This window comes from Nicotiana tomentosiformis, chromosome 4, assembly GCF_000390325.3.
Source record: "Nicotiana tomentosiformis chromosome 4, ASM39032v3, whole genome shotgun sequence".
In the NCBI taxonomy this organism is placed as follows: Eukaryota; Viridiplantae; Streptophyta; class Magnoliopsida; order Solanales; family Solanaceae; genus Nicotiana; species Nicotiana tomentosiformis.
This window is the reverse complement of record NC_090815.1, coordinates 136511432-136531886: the sequence shown is the minus strand read 5'-3', so window position 1 is coordinate 136531886 and position 20455 is coordinate 136511432. Positions and strand designations below refer to the sequence as shown.

The 20455-nt window shown below is 36.0% G+C and overlaps 2 protein-coding genes across 2 annotated transcripts; one reads left to right on the top strand and one right to left on the bottom strand.

Moving 5' to 3' along the window:
• Nucleotides 1–1904: 1904 nt before the first annotated feature.
• On the top strand, nt 1905–2813 carry LOC138910576 (zinc finger BED domain-containing protein RICESLEEPER 2-like). Its single transcript, XM_070201819.1, has one exon. The coding sequence runs from the start codon at nt 1905–1907 to the stop codon at nt 2811–2813; it is 909 nt and encodes a 302-aa protein (XP_070057920.1).
• Nucleotides 2814–4869: 2056 nt separating this feature from the next.
• On the bottom strand, nt 4870–7487 carry LOC104088858 (uncharacterized). Its single transcript, XM_009593600.4, has 4 exons — nt 6871–7487; nt 6042–6248; nt 5379–5576; nt 4870–5119 (listed from the first exon to the last, which is right to left on the bottom strand). The coding sequence occupies exons 1-4, from the start codon at nt 7135–7137 to the stop codon at nt 4979–4981; spliced, it is 813 nt and encodes a 270-aa protein (XP_009591895.1). The 5' UTR covers nt 7138–7487; the 3' UTR covers nt 4870–4978.
• Nucleotides 7488–20455: the final 12968 nt, after the last annotated feature.

Here is a 20455-nt window from a genome sequence, read left to right as displayed (position 1 = left end):
TTGGAGTTCCACTATAATATACTGGAACTCCAGTATAATATGCTGGAATATTTTCCTGATTTTGAACAGTATTTTTGTTCAGATTTATCTTTACATAAAAAGTGGCTAAATTTCGATTACTTTTGAAACTGTGGCTATTTTTTAATTACCACTTGTAAATCTGGCTATTTTTGAATTTCTCCCAATTTTAACTGATGATAATAAAACAGATGTTAAAGAGTTGGGCCAAGGCTCAGTTGTAGAACCTCAACCACGGCCCAACCCAAATCTGTAGATGGGTTATCCGTACAAGAGAGTAGGGGTGTTCAAAATCGAACCGAAATCGAAAACCGAACCGCAAAAATGGCTTAATGGCTTATTGGCTTATTGATATCGGGTTAACGGTTTAACGGATGGGGAACACATTAAAATTTTTTTTATTAACGGCTTATCGGTTTGGGGACGGATTATTCAATTTATTTAACGGATAATCTGTTAACCCGTTAAGAATATATATGCAATATGTATATTAAATAAGTAATAAAAATCTCTTTCTTATCGTGGGCCGTGGCATTATACAAGCAGAAGTGTTAAAACTTAAAAGTGTTTCTTCATAGTAGTCCAGTACCCTTCTTTACCAATACTCTATTAGGCATTTAGATTTGAGACATTAGAAAATAAAAACCCTAACGTCTAAAAGTGTTAATTTCAGTATTACACCCAGCAGCCAGAGCAGCAGACTCACCGTCTCCCTCTCGCTAACTCGCCTCTCCCTCTCGCCAACTCGCAAACTCGTCGTCTCGCCTCTCCCTCTCGCCATAGCCAGAGCCCAGAGCAGCAGATGGTAAGTTTATTTTCTTGTTGAAATTCCAATGGTTGCCTTCTCTGCTTGTGCTGTTTTGAGATCGATTTTGACAGGTTCTGTTTAAATATCCGTTAAGGAAATTGTTATTTTAATTCTTTTTCTTTTCTTGTTGTTGTGACTCATAGCATCGCTGAAAATATACAAAGTGATAAGATGATGGGTAAAAGTGGGGCTTCTAATTCAAATGCAATAAGCCAATTTGAAATAACGGAGTCAAATATAACCAAAAAAGGAAAAAAAAGGTCTATTGTGTGGGGTCATTTTACAAAAATTATTACTTACGAAGGGAGTACAAAAGCAAAATGTGACTATTGCTTTATTGAATATTGTTTTAAGACTAAAGACGGTACGTCGACACGTCTTTCTCATATGTTTAAGTGTCCTAAACGCCCTGCTATTGTTGATAAAAAAATAATCAAATTTAGGTTTTCAATCTGTTCTGGGGGATAGTCAGGGTGACGTAGTTGTTGTTACTTGAAAATTTGATCAAGAATAGTATAGGAAGGCATTATGTCGTATGGTAATAGTTGATGAGCTTCCTTTAAGCTTTGTTGAGAAAGAAGGTTTTAGAGACTTTATGAAAGTGGCACAACCTTATTTTCGGATCCCTTCCCGTAGTACTGTAACTAGGGATTGTTTTGATCTTTTTAATGAAAAAAAGCAAAAATTGAAGAGGTCTTTTATAGAAACGAAATAAAGAGTATGTATTACCACTGATACCTGGACTTCTATACAAAGAATCAATTATATGTGTATCACTGCCCATTGGATTGATAGTGAATGGAATATGCATAAAAGAATAATTAATTTTTGTCCTATTGTTAGTCATAAAGGCGAAGATATGGAAAATGGTATTGGTAGGTGCTTACGCGAGTGGGGGATAAATAAGATCTTCACTGTCACAGTTGATAATGCAAGCTCCAATGATGTGACAGTAAAAGAATTGTCTAAGCAATTAACAAAAATGGGAACTAATTTGATGAACGGTAATCACCTTCACGTGAGATGTATTGTTCACATCATGAATCTTGTGGTCCAGGATGGTTTAAAAGAATCTTAAATGTCTATTGAACGTGTTAGGCATGCAGTGAGATATGTTAGGCAGTCTCCTACGAGGTTGAAGAGGTTTCAAGAATGTTTTGATGATGAACAACTCAATTGTAAAAAAACTTTATGCTTGGATGTTCCAACTAGGTGGAATTCCACCTACTTGATGTTGCGCGGGTCTGTTGAATTTGAAAGTGCATTTTCACATTATGCATCTAGTGAAATTGGCCTAAGACATTATCTTGAGCATTCTTATATTGAAGTTGGAATTCCTACAGGTGAACTTTTGAGTAGTGATTGGGAGAATGTAAAAAGAATTACAAAGTTTCTTGAAATCTTCTATCTTCTTACTTTGAAAATATCCGGATCACGTTATGTTATATCGAATATTTATTTTCTTGAAATTTGTGCGGTTGATGTTTATTTGAAGCAATTGATAGCAAATGAAGATACAGTTTTAAGTGAAATGGCAAAGAAGATGAAGGAAAAGTTTAATAAGTATTGGGGTGATCCAGGGAAAATGAACAAGTTAATTTTCATCTCATGTATTTTGGATCCACGTTACAAGCTCGAATCAGTTGGTTATGCACTTGTAAAGATATTTGGTGAAGATCCGGGGGAAACTATACAAGCAGAAGTGAAGAAGTACATGACTTCATTATTTAGTGAGTATGTAAAGCCCAGCTCAAAAGGTGTCGTGCTTGCTTCATCTTCAGATTGTTCTTCATTGGACACTTCTACTTTCGAGCTTTCTGACAGTCAAGTAAGCACCCAAAATACAGGACTTTTAGAATCACTAATACAAGATATAAAAAAATATAAAAGTAGGAGTGGAGGTGTGGATACTAAAACAGAGTTAGATAAATATTTTGGCGAAGAAACTGAGGATGACACTAAAGAATTTGATGTTCTTCTATGGTGAAAATTGAACTCAGCTAGATTTTCTGTTCTTGCGGAGATGGCTCGTGATGTATTAGCGGTTCCGGTTTCAAGTGTGGCATCCGAATGTGCATTTAGTACGGGAGGACGTCTTCTTGATTCATTTAGGAGTTCATTAACTCCTAAATTGGTGCAAGCTCTAGTGTGTCTTCAAGATTGGCTTCGAAATGAAAAATTAAAATAATCTATTAGTGTTAAGGAATATATTGATTAAATCGAGCAGCTTGAACAAGGTAATAATATTGTTACTATATTTGTTGTATATAAGTGTTGTGGATATGCTTATATTTATCACACGACTCCTTATTTTAATTTATTTTCTTCAGATTTAACCAGCGATGGAAAAGACCCTTCCGTAATTGATTGTAGTGTTAATATATCTGGTAAGAATTCGAATTGTAATACAATGTTAATAAATATGTTAATATATTAACAACAAACATGAATTGTTAGATCAACAGTTTATATAATTCTACTAATTAGCTCAAATGTTAAGGTGTATCTGCAAACTCATTGATCTCATTTTGTAAAGTCTTGTGCCCTCAAGCTGTCATATTTCAAGCATGCTACCATCTGAGTTATATAGTGCTAGGTTGTTGGATGTTAGCAGTTTGTTATTTCTTGAATGCTATTAATAATGTAAATGGTTCTACCACTGCAGAGTGATTCCAAAGACTCTTAGGTTGTTGTTTGAACTTTGAAGCTGCAGAAATTGAAGTACTGTTAGGCGTTAGCTGCAGCAATTGTATTTTGTGGATGTCTCCAATTGTTATAGATTTTATGTCTAAATTTTTATTTTATCTCTAGTTATATTCTGGACTCATTTTGACAGGTGTAATTGCCATGTTAGGAAGTGTTAAGTGTTAATAGAATCTCCATTCATCATTATTATAAAACAGTTAAGATTTCAAGTGATTACTATATATGGATAGTAAATTGGTGATTAATAAGCATGTGTAAATATGTGTATAAAGTTTTGTACTCTTTGTTATTTCTATGTATGGATTAATCACGTACTAGCAAATAGTGATTTAAGCATGTGTAAATTAAATATCTTTACAGCTTTGCCTTTAGATCTTTTTTATCTAGATCTTTACATATTAAATTAGTATTGATGTGATCTTTATGAAAATAGTATGTGCGTCATGTGCAATTGCATCCATTGCTCCAATATTTGTAGTCTGAACTGAAAGCAGCGTCAGTGGGCACTAGCAGATTTCTTTAGTGTTTAGAGGTATCAATTTTGGTGTAACAACTAATAGGCTGTAACATGAAGGACCAAAATAGTCCTCTGTAATACAGATTGAACTAGGCTGATAAACCGCCCGATAATAGCTAAATCGATACTAATCCGCCCGATATCTTATCGGGTGGCTAGCGGATTAATACATTTAAAAGCCGATAACCGATAAGCCGAACCGTTAAGAGTAAATAACCGCCCGATCCGCCCGATAAGCAGCCCTACAAGAGAGAACCATGTATTTGCAGATAATACCGCTTTTACTCAAGCTATTTAAGGCATAATCAATTATTATTAAGTATTTACATTTTAGCCAGATGGGAAAAAACCTTTCACTTCTTTTTCGCATTTCTTTCTTCTTCTCCTCCTTTCTTCTCTCGCTTCCTCCTCCTCCTCCGGACATCTTCCTCCACCTCCTCCTCTTCTTCGTTCTCCTCCTCTTAAACTAAAAATAGTCGATCACTCAATTGCTTAATCTAAAAATAGCTGACGGATATATAATATGTGTATAATTATATATAATATGTGTATACAGACCAGAAAAAACACACATTGAATCCGACTTACTGTTTGTGTAAAAATTCCATTTGCATTCAACATCTGGATGTTGATTTAGAAAGGCAATATGCTTAGAGTCTAAAGTTTCAAAAGAAGCTTTGATTTTTCGCACAGACTTGAAGGAGAACATATTTTTCATGGTTTTACATGCACAAAAATGATTATCGTAGAACAGTTAACATTTCCTGATTACAAGTACATATAATAATATTCCCCGAAAATATGAAAGAGAAATTGCAAATTCAATAGAAAGACAATATTCATTTGATCTTATTTTGAATTGAAAAGAAAACATGAGAATATAACATATTTCAACATCCAATTGTAACAAATCTATGAAATCCAACAGTCTATTGCAGTTGGAGCTTTTCAATCCAATAGCTAACAATCTGCTCTTTCCACAAGTTCTTCTCAAGGTACATTTCATGAAATCTTATTTGTCCTCCCACTTCAATTGTCAATGCTGTTGTACTTCTAGTGCCATAACATCCCTATGTATTTATATCACAACAAGAAAAAGGTTATGAAAATATTTTTAGACTAAAGAATAGGTAGGTCTGCCCGGTGCACTAAGCTTCCGCTATGCGCGGGATTCGGGGAAGGGCCGGACCACAAGGGTCTATTGTAGGCAGCCTTACCCTACATTTCTGCAAGAGGTTGTTTCCACGGCTTGAACCCGTGACTCCTGATCATTAGACTAAAGAATAGGATGAATGACAATTGATTATTTAATTTCCAAAAGAAAATTACCAGTGGAGTGTCTACTTCGACAAATATGGAGCTAAGTTCCAACTCCCAATCGAGAGAGCAAATACGAGGTAATTTGCCTTTTTCGGCTTTGGTTGTGTCTCTCATCAACTTCTCTATCATCTCTTTGACGCAAATGCATTTTTCACTTGCTTTGTATACATCAAGCATTGTTTTAAAACTCAACTTCAATCTTTGAGCCTGAAATAAACAACCAAGAGCACAAAATAAACTTCAAATTGCTTATCAAGTTTGATGATTATTAGTCCTAATCCTAAGGGGTCGTTTCGTTATCAGATGCGATAGACAAGAATATCCTAACTGGGATATCCGATGCGATTAGCTATCTCAATTTCTATATATGGTAGTTAATCCTACTATTTTGGTAAACAATTCATCCTGTCACTAACTAATACAATCCCATATTCTATCTCGGATTCTTGCAGCAACGGTACAGTTATTTCCATGTGACATATAGGTTATGGGTTCGAACCGTAAAAACAACCACTAATGCTTGTATTAGGGTGAGCTGTCTACATCACACCCCTTGGGGAGCGACCCTTTTCTGAACCCTGCAAAAATACGGAATACTTTATGCACTGGACTGTCCTTTATTCCACCCCGAGATTAATATCCTTATCCAGTTAACCAAACGAACCTACTGACCTTGGGCCAAGGAGAGTCCAGCTTTGCATTGGAGAGCACATGAACACCTGGATGGACTTCTTGTATAACCATGGGCTCTCCCTTGGGCCTGTTTGATACATACACCATTGACTTAGTTTGAGTATCTGCTAATATCAAATTAAACCCATTGTATTCATTCCCTTCATTCACCAACTCCTTTGCAAATTCCATTGGACTTTTTCTACTCTGCATATAACCAACAAATTTTCAATATCAAAATTTGCTTTCATATAATCAACATCACCTTGTTTGAAATCATCGTCACAAATTCGTGACACTACAGTTTGAATTCTGATTTCTTGACGGTGTAAATAGACAAGCTACTGCAAAAAATATTACGTAAACAGATAGTGTAATAACAACAACAACCCAGTAAAATCTCACAAGTGGGGTTTGGAGAGGGTAGAGTGTACGCAAATCTTATCCCTACCCCGGATGAGTAGAGAGGTTATTTCCGAAATACCCTCGGTTCAAGAAGACGAAAAGAGATAGTAGACCCGTAACAACAACAGAAAGTAAAAAAATAATATCAGCATAGTAAGAGAAAGAAAATAGGTAGAAAAGCAATAACTATAACCCGTCCAAGACAAAACACTAACAGAATAGCTCCACTCCTGGTACAAAGTAGAAAAACGCTCGCCTACCTCTTATGAAAAACGAAAAAATAGTATGAACACAACATAAGGCGCTAGCAGTCCAAGATAAAACACTATCAGACTAGCCCCATCTCTGATACAAAGTAAAAAAACGCTCGACTATCTCCTAACCTCGATAGCGTAAATATTCTTTAAACTGACAGTGTATATACCTGTAGGAAACGGACAGGTAGGTCACCTCGGCTTTTGGCTAGAGGGAGGGTATGAAGTTCCAAAACATTAGTGAGAAAAGCAACTCTACCCTGTCTTGAAGAAGCTAACCATGTGCCACCAGCAACTTCATCTCTGCCCCCAACAATTTCCTCACCTTCCCACCAATGGACTGCTTTTGTTGGCCTATTGTGATATTCATCTCTGTTAAGCAATAACAGTAATGAATATCGAGTGTGAGCTTGCCAAATGAACACTGCTATACACATTTTCTTTGTTAGTTTTGTTATCTGAATTTCTTCCCTAAAACAAGAATAGGAAGTAAGTTGATGTAGAACTCACATGGTTATATACAACTCCTAACTCTAGTACGTACTAGAAGCTACAGAAAAATATTTACTCCTGCTAATTATTCTTGATTTTTGGTCAAGTTGATATAAAGGTTGCACAGGCGGATTCAAAATTGAAATTGAAAACTCTTAAGATGAGAGATTGAGTTATGAAAAATATATTTAATACTAGCTATACATAGTTAACTAAGTTCAACTGAACCTGATATTGAGAGCTTTTGGCTAAGTTTATAAGCGGGTCAAATTAGCTTATAAATATTTTTTGGTCTATCTACGCATTTAGTAAACATCTGAAGTACTTATAAGCTAAAATAAAGCATAAGTCATAAGTTGGTCACCCCCAACTTATAATTTTTCAGCTTATAAGCACTTTTAGTTTGATCAATATTTTTACTAGTTTATCTTTAATAATATTTTTTAATTCACAAAATATTTTTCCCAAAATAAATTTTTTAACTTTTATTCGTTGTTTATTCTTTTTTTTTTTTGCAAAGAAACTTTTTAATTTATACTCTTTTATAAAGTTTTAAAGGATATTTTAGTCATTTTAATAAAAAATAACTTATCAGTACTTTTCTACCAAACGCATCAACTGTTCATTATCAGTTTTAGCACGTCTATCTAAACACGCAAATGCTTATTTAAAAAATCAATTTTAACACTGAAAAATACTTTTCAGCACTTCGTACTTATCAGCTATTTACAATCAAATAATTCAAACGGATTTTTAAAATATATATATATATATGTGAGTGTGAGAGAGAGAAAGAGAGAGAAAAGTCACTAAAACTATAATAAATATCAAATTGTTATAAAATAAAAACTGTAAAGTAAAGACAAGTATAGAGAGAAACTGATATATTATTCAAACTTCAAACTTATGTACATAATGAACTGAATTCTCCTCTATTTATAGAAAAAAGGAAGCTGCTGTGTAAGCTTCTACTGCAAGCTGATGTGTAAGCTGCTTGTAAGTTGCTACTCTAAGTTGTTGTGCCAGATATAGATAATTTTCTACCATGGGTAATATTTATCCATAACGGAGTACCGAAATGATAAGTTTCTTCATGAGACTTATTTCCAATGGAGTACTAAATAGATAAACATATTTACGGTGGAGTCTCATATGGATAAGTTTCTTCAGGAAGCTTATTTACAACGGAGTACTAAATGAACATCCATAATATAATATATTCATAACACTCCCCCTTGGATGTTCATTAAAAGATAATGTGCCTCGTTAAAACCTTACTAGAAAAAATCCCGTGGGAAAGAATCCTAGTGAAGGAAAAATAGTACACATATTTAGTAATACGCATTGCTAGCTGCCTCATTAAAAACCTTATAAGGAAAACCCTGTGGGAAAAAACCTTAATAAGAAAAAAAGAGTACATCGCGTATTTTACTCCCCCTGATGAAAACCTTGTTTCAAATATTTAAGTCTACGCATTCCAATCTTGTATACCATCTTATCAAAATTTAAAGTTGGTAAAGATTTGGTGAATAAATCTGCCGGATTGTCACTTGAACGGATTTGTTGCACATCAATGTCACCATTTTTCTGAAGATCGTATGTGTAGAATAATTTTGGTGAAATGTGCTTCGTTCTATCTCCTTTTATAAATCCTCCCTTCAATTGGGCTACGCATGCAATATTGTCTTCGTATAAAATTATAGGTCTTTTCTCACATTCCAAACCATATTTTTCTCGAATAAAATGAACTATTGATCTCAACCATACGCATTCCCTACTTGCTTCATGAATAGCTATTATTTCAGCATGATTTGAAGAAGTAGCAACAATAGATTATTTTGTGGAGCGTCATGATATGATAGTACCTCCACATGTAAACACGTACCCGGTTTAAGATCTAGCTTTATGGGGATCAGATAAATAACCTGCATCTGCATAACCAAGAAGATCTGCACTATCTTTGTTAGCATAAAACAAACCCATATCAAGAGTTCCCTTTAAATATCACAATATATGCTTAATCTCGTTCCAAACCCACATCCATTAGATGTATTTCAAGCCTTTAATATAAGGCTAAACTGATGAGATATCGAAATGTTATGGCATCCATAACTGGTGAATATGTTTCTTCATAATCGACTCCAGGTCGTTGTGAGAATCCTTGTGCAACAAGGCGAGCCTTGTATCTTTCAACTTTATTTTTATCATTCCTTTTTCGCACAAAAACCTATTTATGACCAATTGGCTTTATACTAGCAGGTGTTTGGACTACTAGTCCAAAGACTTCTCTTTTAGCGAGTGACTTCAATTCCGATTGAATTGACTCTTGCCATTTTGGCCAATCAGATCTTTGTCGACATTCTTCGACAGATCGGGGTTCAAGATTTTCACTATGTTACATAATGTTATGTGCAACATTATATGCAAAAATATTATCCACCATTATTTCAGATCGATTTAAATTAATTCCATCACTAGTAGAACTTATTAAAAGTTCCCCACTCACTTGAGTCTCGGGTTCATTGATTTTTTCAGAAATCTCATAACTAATCAGATCTTGGGTCTCTTCAGGAGATCCCTTCATAATATCATTTTGATCATTTGTCGATTTTCTTCTTCTAGGATTTCAATCCTTAGAACCCAAAGGTCTACCACGCTTCAGGCGTGCTTTAGGTTCACTAGCTCTCATGCTAGTAGATGGTCCTGCTGGGACATCAATTCGGATAGTCACATTCTCTGCAGGGATATGCGACTTAGTTATCCTTTTCAAATCAGTAAATACGTCTGGCATTTGATTTGCTATATTCTGTAAATGGATGATCTTTTGGACCTCCTGATTACATATAGGGGTACGTGGATCAAAGTGAGATAATAATGAAACTTTCTACACAATTTCTCTTTTGATTTCCTTTTTCTCTCCCCCTAATTGTGGAAAATTTGTTTCATCAAATCAACAATCTGCAAATCGAGCAGTAAATAAATCTCCCATCAATGGTTCAAGATAGAGAATAATAGAGGGTGATTCAAACCCAATATATATTCCTAACCTTCTTTGGGGCCCATCTTACTGCGTTGTGGTGGTACTACTAGCACATATACAGCACATCCAAAAATTTGTAGATGGACAATATTTGGTTCATGGCCAAAAACTAATTGTGACACAGAATATTTATTATAATGTGTTGGTCTGAGATGGATAAGTGATGTTGCGTGCAAGATAGCATGGCCCCAAACAATAGTGGACAATTTTATTTTCATAAGTAGTGGTATTGCTATCAATTGCAGCCGTTTAATAAATGACTCTGCAAGGCCATTTTGAGTATGAACATAAGTTACATGATGTTCAACTTTTATTCCAACTGATAGACAGTAATTATCAAAAGCTTGAGATGAGAATTCTCCAGCATTATCAAAGCGAATAGTCTTTATAGGATAATCTGGGAATTGTGCCCTTAATCGAATTATTTGGGCTAATAACTTTGCAAATGCCAGGTTGCGAGATGATAGTAAGCACACATGAGATCATCTTGAAGATGCATCTATTAGGACCATAAAATATCTAAACAAACCACTTGGTAGGTGAATAGGTCCACATATATCCCCATGTATACGTTCTAAAAAGGCAGGGGACTCAATGCCAACCTTCATTTGTGATGGTCTAGTGATCATTTTGCCTTGATAACAAGCATCACAAGAAAATTCATCATTTGTAAGAATCTTCAGGTCCTTTAATGGATGCCCACTCGAATTTTCAGTAATTCGTCTCATCATTATTGATCCGGGATGGCCCAAACGGCCATGCCAAAGCACAAAAGTATATGAATCAGTAAACTTCTGGTTTACGATAGAGTGTGCTTCAACTGTACTAATCTTTGAATAGTATAAGCCAGGAGATAAAGTTGGTAACTTTTCTACGATGCATTTCTGGCCAGAAATATTCTTTGTAATACAAAGATATTCCACGTTCATTTCATCTATTGTCTCAACATGATACCTATTTCGGCGGATATCTATAAAACTCAACAAGTTTCTTCGGGACTTGGAGGAGAACAATGCATTGTCGATAATAAATTTTATTCCCTTAGACAGAAATATAGTAGCTCTTCCGGAGCCTTCAATCAAACTTATATTACCAGAAATTGTTGAAACATTTGCTTTTTTCTTATGCAAATAAGAAAAGTATTTCTGATCTTTGAATATGGCATGAGTTGTTCCACTATCAATTACACAAATATCTTCATGATTGGTCTTTGATCCAAACATAATTTGAGGATTATCCATATTCTTCAAAATGACATAAACAAAATAAATATGATAGTAAACATCATTTTCAAAGCACAACTTTTATTTATGTACAACAATTACATAATCATACTATCTACTGCAAACAACAAAAATTAAAATATTTACATTTCTACAGATTCACTATCGATCACATGACTTGTTTCTCCTTCTGGGAGTGCAAAATAATCAGCTACATCCAAATGCATGAAGTCTAAATTATCTTCAGATATAAAATTTGCTTCACCATTTTTCTCTGTCTTCTTCAGGGAGGCTTGATACAGCTCAATCAGATGCTTTGGCGTACGGCATGTACGTGACCAGTGCCATTTTCCTCCACATCTATAGCATGCATTTTCTGGCTTTGCTGCTTGCACCGCTCCATGCTTTTGTTCCTTCCTTTTCTACCACTAGTGGTGAGGAGGGTTCTTTGGTGCATTGTTATTACCACAATTAGAGTTTCCTCCCCGACCACGGCCATGACTGGGGTCACGTCCTCTTCCACGCTTAGCTTGGTGGAAGTTCGTCTCATTCACTTCAGGAAATGGACAAGAACCAGTAGGTCGGCTTTCATGATTTTTTATTAATAGCTTATTATGTTGCTTGGCTACAAGAAGATGTGATATAAGTTCAGAATACTTTTTGAATCCCATCTCTCGATATTGCTGCTGCAGGAGCATATTCGAGGCATGAAAAGTGGTGAAAGTTTTCTCCAACATATCATGATCAGTAATATTGTCACCACATAGTTTCAATTGGGAAATAATTCTGAACATAACACAATTATACTCACTAATAGATTTAAAATCTTGTAGCCTTAGATGAGTCCAATCATAACGTGCCTGTGGAAGAACGACCATCTTCAGGTGGTCATATTTATCTTTCAAATTATTCCACAGTATGACTGGATCTTTAACAGTACGATACTTCATTTTCAGGCCTTCATCAAGGTGATGACGCAGGAATATCATTGCTTTGGCACGGTCTTGGTTTGATGCCTGATTTTTATCTTTGATGGTGTCTGCTAGGCCCATCGCATCAAGATGAATTTCGGAATCAAGCACCCAAGATATGTAGCTTTTGCCCGATATATCCAGAGCTACAAACTCAAGTTTAGAAAGATTTGACATTATTTAGAAAAAGAAAGTCCGTACCTCTGATACTTTCAAAGTATTTTCTCGAGATGGCAGAGTCTCGTGCTGATAACGTGTTATAAAATAAAAGCTGTAAAGTAAAAATAAGTATAGAGAGAAACTGATATATTATTCAAACTTCAAACTTCAAACTTATGTACATAATGAACTGAATTCTCCTATATTTATAGAAGAAAGGAAGCCGCTGTGTAAGCTGCTTCTGCAAGCTGCTGCTACAAGCTGTTGTGTAAGCTGCTTGTAAGTTGCTACTCTAAGCTGTTGTGCCAGATATAGATAATCTTCTACCATGGGTAATATTTATCCATAACGGAGTACCGAAAGGATAAACTTCTTCAGGAGGCTTATTTCCAATGGAGTACTAAATAGATAAACATATTTACGGCGGAATCTCATATGGATAAGTTTTTTCAGTAAGCTTATTTACAACGGAATACTAAATGAATATCCATAATATAATATATCCATAGCACAAATGTTGAACTCATAATTTTAAAGATTGTATCAAATGTTAAAGAAGTAAAAAGTTGAATCAATTAAATTTTGAGAGTAATTCTTTTTAGGCATATATAATTTAAGTGCAAAACACTATCTAGAATCTCAGTTGGATTAAGCACCAATGCAACATAGAAGTACTTGAGTACTACTGAGAATAGGACGGCACAATAATTAACTACTACTATATCCTTTGTTTGATTCTTATTCTAGAGAATGAGTTTGGATAACAATCGGATAAGTTTTAAACGGTTTTTTTGTCGGATAAGTATCACAGTCATAATATATATTTATTGTTGGCAAACTCTGAAATATCTTACGCCACTTCTATTTTTTTTCTAAAAAAACTTTTTTTAATATTTCATATAGAACCGAAAAATCACGATATCGCCTTTACTTCTCCAACCAATCAGCTTATTCAACCTTTAAGGTTTTAGCCATGAATTTATTATATGAGTAAATTAAGGTTCTAATTAATAGAGGGGGTGTAATTAATGACATAATTTTGACGTGATTATTTAACCACCGAGCCTTGCACCGATTCTATTGGTTAAACTTAAAAACATGCAATAGCCAATATTGGCTGGCACATGTTAGGAGAGTTTCATGCATATGCCGAATTATTACTGTTAAATTAAATGAGTTAACAAAATTATGGAATTGGTCCCATTTAACCATAGAGTCTATTATATCATTTTACTCTATAAGGAATTGCCTCTGAGGAAAAGCAGTATTAAAAGAGTTGCAATAGTACAAACCTTCCATGTGACAAAAGTTTGGTAATCAGTCGGTCTTAATTACTACTACTATCTATTTTGTTGCTATGTTATTGTATTGTACTAGTATTAGTTTCTCTCTTCTTTTCAACTAACTTTTCAGCCATTCATTAATCTGAAAAAAATTTAACCAATAGTTGAAATTCAATTACAACTAGTCAATTACAAAGTTTCAAATGTACTAGAGCCAAACAGGAGGGACAATGGATAGGAAAAATGGAGGTTGAGCTCTAGAAGACAGTAGAAACTACCAATGTGGAGTACAGTAACGCACGAGCAGTGGTGGACGATGCGGAAGTAAGAATGCCGGCTTGAGTAACGCAAAGCGAAGACTCGAACGTCTCGACACTTCAAACTAAAAAGTAAAAGAGTTTATAGCATACAAGTGTAAAATATATGCAAAATGTATATATATACTTGTTTTTTTCCATCTATTCATCTGCCAGTGATTTAATTTATGTTCCAATCTCATTCTACACATGTGTTTAATTTGCATATTTTTTATATTCCTTTAAAAAAAAAAAACCACTAAAGTTGTTGAAAAAGAAATGTACATTTTGGGGAAAAGTTCGCTATTTACTATGGTTCTAAATAATATATACAGCAAGTTGGCTTGCTCTTTAGCTAGTTGTCATACGTGCTTGTCCACAAAGGCACAAACAGAAATTAAAATTATTACACACAGTCACATGCATTTTTGAGTTAGGCCGAATTAGCAATCTCAGCTGGACTTGCCAAATTAGGAATATTGCAAGTTTTGGAGGAATATGAAAGCATTTTCATTCAGTCAATTAAAGTGATGGAAAATTGAATATGAATTAGGTGTGATTTATATACAAATGCAAATATTTTGATTAAATTTTGAAAATTGACTATTTCTTTTAAAGAAATAAGCACAAACTAGTAATTCTCCTTAGTTTCTTCAAACACTTTTTGAAGGCATATCGTTACATTATCTACTTCTACCGGTATGTGGCAATATTATATATTGTTAATTAATACTCAAAAAAAATCACTAAAACACTATCATTATATTCTATTCTGCATATTGTACCGTTATCATTTGTTCTTTTAGATTAGATAAAAAAAAATTAAAATAATCTATGAGCAATATTTTTCATATAATATATTTTATTCAATATAGAGAGAGAATCTATAACCTAAATAAACATCCTTTCTCTTTTGGGCATAGGAAACTTGAGTAGAAATGACAGTAGGCAGCCATTCTAGAGAGCTGCTATTTAGAAATTAGTTAATATGTTATGAATTTCAATTTTTCAGGACACAAAGTTCTGAAGTTAAGATTTTTAATTTAAATTTTCAGGATAAAATAAGTAATGGCTAATCCCTAAATAACAGTCTTAAAAATGACTATTTGTGTACTTCCCCCCGAAACTTGATGGTGGAACTGGGCAGCCCATAATTCTGTGTTAGAGAGCCCAGATTCAATAGACATACACTAACAAATACTAGTATAATTTAATTTGGGCACAGATAAATTTCAGCCCAATACCAATATGAAAACTAAAGAAAAAGGACCAAATGCTTTTGTTTTAGCCGAAGCTGAAGGCAATGATTTAATACTCATCGGCTCTTTTTATAAGTTCATAAGAAAAAACTGCACGCTGAAAAATTAGCTTTGTTACATGGGGAAGAATGCATATGTACAGGTGGATGAGATTATTTAATGTCAGTTAATGTAAAAATTAACTCCGCACATGTGAGCTTGCTGATATTGTCGGTCCTAAACTCGAATTCGAATAAAGGAGGAGGATTGTGTTAGACTAACCGCTAATGTAAAATTTGCCAATTCATGATGTAGTTAACGTGCAAATTAAGAGGATTTGAAGAGTTGTAGAAAAACAAATATTAAGCTTGATATGTACAAAAGGAGCTGCACAAGAACAAAATAATCGGTATGTGACATATTCTGATGTATCTTTAAGTACCTAAAATTGTTAAGCATTTTGCAGCAGTTGGACGTATATATCATGCCTATGCCCAGGTTTTGTAGGTCCCAACGCTGATTTTGTATTGAGATGAGGTAAAGACTTGGAAATTGTTGATAGAAAAATACCTACCCGTCTCTAGTTAAATACAGTATATACTCATATATTTACATCAAATCAAGTAAAACTAATATTAGCAATGAAAAATTAAAATAATAATATGTATCATTTAATCATGATTAAGAGTAAAAATTGTGTGGGTAAACTTAATTCATGACTATGTATAGTCATTTCCGAAAATTATTTTCTTTTTATACTATTGGTCTTCTTTTTGAAAATTTAAACCTTTTATGGGTAAAATATCTACTGTTAAATAAGTAAATTCAAAACGTCTTTCGGTACACACGCATATAATACTAGAATGACTTTAGACTATGTTGTAGCTCACATTGAACACAAGCTTTTAAAATATAAAATAGAAAATCAACTAACATATGTACTGCTGAGACTTAAAGGTAAGTTTTACATGGTTGTAGTTAGACTGACTATGTTGTATGACGCAGAGTGTTGGCCGGTCAAGAACACTTATGTCCAGAAGATAAAAGTAACTCAGAAAAGGATATTAAAGTGGATGTGTGGGCATACCAGGCTGGATAAGATTAGAAATGAAGTTACCCGGGATAAGGTGAGAGTGGCTTCTGTGGAGGAAAAGATGCGGGATGCGAGGTTGAGATAGTTCGGGCATATGTTAAGAGGAAAAGTATAGAAGCACCAGTCAGAAGGTGCGAGAGGTTAGCCTCAGTAGGTATCATGAGGGGTAGAGGTAGGAAGTCTTGGGGCGAGGTTATTAGGCGGGACATGGTGTAACTGGAGTTGACTGAGGACATGACCCTAGATAGGAGGATGTGGAGGTCGAGGATTAGGGTAGAAGGTGTTTACCCGTAAAATGGTACAGTTGAATTTATACGTGGTTTATAGACAAGTGAAATAATCTGATCCTGAAATAATAGATGAATTAGATAAAAATATGATACTTAGCCTTGAGATTGAGATAAAATAGCAGAAATGGCGATTCCGGGAGCAAGGCTTCCGGGCGCAACAACGATGATATCAATAAACAAGAATCTTAAATTATATTAAGCTTTGAATATGATGTAGCGTATGTTTTCGAGAGAATTTCTCCCCTTTACAATGATAATAGAACTCACTATTTATAGTTGCACCTAGGGAATAAGGTCCTAGGATCAAGCCCCTCTTTAATGTCAATTATGAGGGCCATTGAAGAAAGTATAACGGCAAACAATGAATGTTATATTCTTTGTAACGGACCGTGTACTTAATGCTATAGAATATTTCTCACTTAATGCTACCGGGTGACAAGCATTTATTTTATCTTTATAAGTATTACTCTCTTCAGTAACTGACAGGATCGTCGCCTTCGGACTCAACTGTCTTCTATCTTCGACTCTACGCGTTACTTTATTATTCGATCATTTAATATAAACATATTTTATCCTATATAGATAGTCCCCCTGCTTTTCGGTGGCGTAACTTTATGTCACCGAGAAGTTGGTAGAAAATATCTCTTTTAGCGGGAAATTCACTGACCCTCTGAAAAATTTTCTAACGGTTGATTAGAGGCACGTTTATCCGCTTTTAATTTCCCGAACATGCGTCATCCCATGATTTAGCATTAGTTTTTCCGATTATCGAGGTAATATAGTCACCATTTAAACCGCCTATTTATTCCCTTGTACGCATCAAACTCCTTCATTCACACCTCATAATTTTTCAAATTTTCTAAAACTCTCTTCATTCAACTCGTACTCTATTTCCAACATTACTTTAATTTTCTCCCTAAGAGAAAATATTTTTTTTTTCTCTAACATAGAATGGCTTCTTCTAAATACCTTAGTTTCTCAAAGAACAAAGGCAAAGCCAAAGAGGCTGCTCCTCTTACAGTGAGCACCATCATCCCCAGAAGTCTCGTCACAACTAAAGACTTCAAAGAAAAATTTCCTTCTGCTAACCCTCGTACATGGGCCGTTGGAAGATATCATTCTTCCATCCGTCCTTCCAGTATTTCTGTTGTGAAGGAAGATTGTCGTTGCCAGGATTTAGACATTACTGCTCTTGATCTGGCGGAGTGGGTAACCATACCCAAGAAGGGTTTTACGTATTTCTGTTTGTATCCCTTCACTTTGGAGGCATTTTCTCTAAGTGGAGAGATTGACTCCATTATTGTGGAGTTCTGCCTCCGCTACCAGGTATGTTTAGCACAAGTAAGTCCTTCCATGTGGAGGACGATTGCTTGTCTTTGGCTTCTGTGCCAAGAAACAGGAGATGAGATATCCCTAGCTCACGTGGTGAATCTTTATTCCCCCAAGATCTTCCGCGGGGGAATGGTAAATTTAAGCAAACGTGACCACCATGCTCTGATATCTAGTATGGATGATGACAATGACCGTGGGTGGATGGAACGGTTCGTTGTAGCTGCCACCAATGCTATCATTCTGGCAACGGCTTCATCCTTTCCGGACATGGAACTACACTCGTAAGTTCCTTATTTAACCTTTCTTTCGTTATAGATCATTTCACGTCATTATTAACCCTCCTTTCTTCTCCCGTTTCAGCAACTCAATAGGTACCACCTATGGTTAAAGGCTTGGACCAGTGGGTCCAAAAAATCTTGGACATCACTACGTCCGAGACCCGTACGTGGAAAGAACTGGCCCTTAAATACGGGTGAAAGGCCAAAAATTATGGTAACTTGGACTCACCTTGTTTTTGTTTTTTTTCAAATTCAAAATTGGAGTAATTGAGGTTACACAAAATCTCCGCCAGAAAAGGAAAAAGTTGAATCTGGAGTAAGGAAGTTAATTAATCCTTTCTCTTTTTGCCGAATTCAGGTCTACCCGCGGGCTCAGTTGTCATCCCCGAGGAGGATGTTTGGCTGACCCTGCTGATGCAGCGAGGATACTTTAAGAGATGTTTACTCGAACAGACATCTCCGGGCCTGCTTCGGGTGCAAGTGTTTCTTTTCGGAGTCCCCGGTCGGAGAGCAAGCAAGCAAAAAAGAGACGTTTCTCCGTGGTCGGGGAAAACAATAAAAGGGCAAGGAGTGTCGTGCCTGAATTGTCTTCAGATGCTATGGTGTCAAGCGCCGCATCCGAGCCGGCTGTAGATACTGTGGTTATTGATGATGATGAAGAAGCTAGTGATGAGGGGGCTTATCTACATAGAAGATGACGACTTTCATCAACTCAACAGAATGCTCAATCTGTTGAGTTAGTTACACCAACGGAAGACGATGCCTCGGTGCTCTGGGGGGAGTTTGAGATGGTAGAAAATGCAGACTCCCGTTATCCAATCCTAGTCGCCGCTCCCGATACCATGAGGCTGAGTACCGGGCCCCTGCCGTCTTCAGTTGATGAACAACCAACAACCAGCACTGCATTTGTCGCAGTTACTTCTCACCCTTCAATGCTATTAGCTTCATCTCCTTCTTTACCAATTCTTCCATCAGCAACCACTACATCATATCCACCGGCTGCAACTGTCTGAGAAGAGGATGTTCCCCTCTCCCATTTCCCACTATATGGGAATTTGGGGCAAAATTATGTTGCCCCCTCAGAATATCCGCAAAGGAGGAGGAGTGTTACTCTCTCGGTCTCTACCAAATGCAATTTGTTGTCCCGGCAGATGAAACTTGCTAACTATTTGAAGACTTTGGCTTCAGAAAAAGATAGGGAAAATATATAAGCTCTCTCGGGGGAGTACTTGTTGAACAATTCCATGCACAATGCCGCGGCGGTATATCCCTCATTTCCATCGTTATTTCTTTGATACATCATTATTCTGAGTTTGCATTTTCTGTTTTGCAAACTAATTTTCTTGCTTCTGAGGGCCTCCAAAGGTTGATTCAGAATAAAGAAGAACTTTCCTCTGAGCGGGATCAACTTTTGGGCGAGCGGGCCCAAACTGCTGCTCGCCTCTCAGAACTGGAAGCTAAAGCTGTTGAGGCCGTTGTGTTGGAGGCTCAGGTGCAGCAAAGTGAGCAAGAAGTAGAGACCCTTAGCCAAGATATCGCCCCGTTAAGGATTCAGTTTGAAGAGGCTAGGGCAAAATGGGCTTAAGTCCATAGTGTCGTTCTTGCTGCCTTCGATCGCAAGGCTTCCTCCTATGAGAGATTAAATAATTTGGAGGCGACCTTGAATTCCAAAACCGAAGAGCTTGCTGCTGCCGGGGTGAAGTATGCCCAACTAGAGGAGAAGCATAAGAGGACCATTGAGCATAATAGACTTTTCAGCTCTACAGTCCGCGATCTCTATGTCAACCTCCGGTTCGTTAGATCCGCGCAAAAAAATCTTTCTGCCAAGGTTGACCAACTTAAATAAGAACTTTAGCGTCGAACAACTTCCCTCATTGTTGAGAAAACATATTCTATGTATAGCATGAGGAGAAAAATCTTGGAAGAGGCCATAGCGAGTGTCATAGACTGACGCCGAAATCGCTAAGGCCTTTGAGCTGGAGTTAGCTGCAAAAAGAGGTCTTCCGGCCAGGCCTGTTGCTACCGATTCCTCTGGTTACAGTTCTGAGTTCTCGGGAACT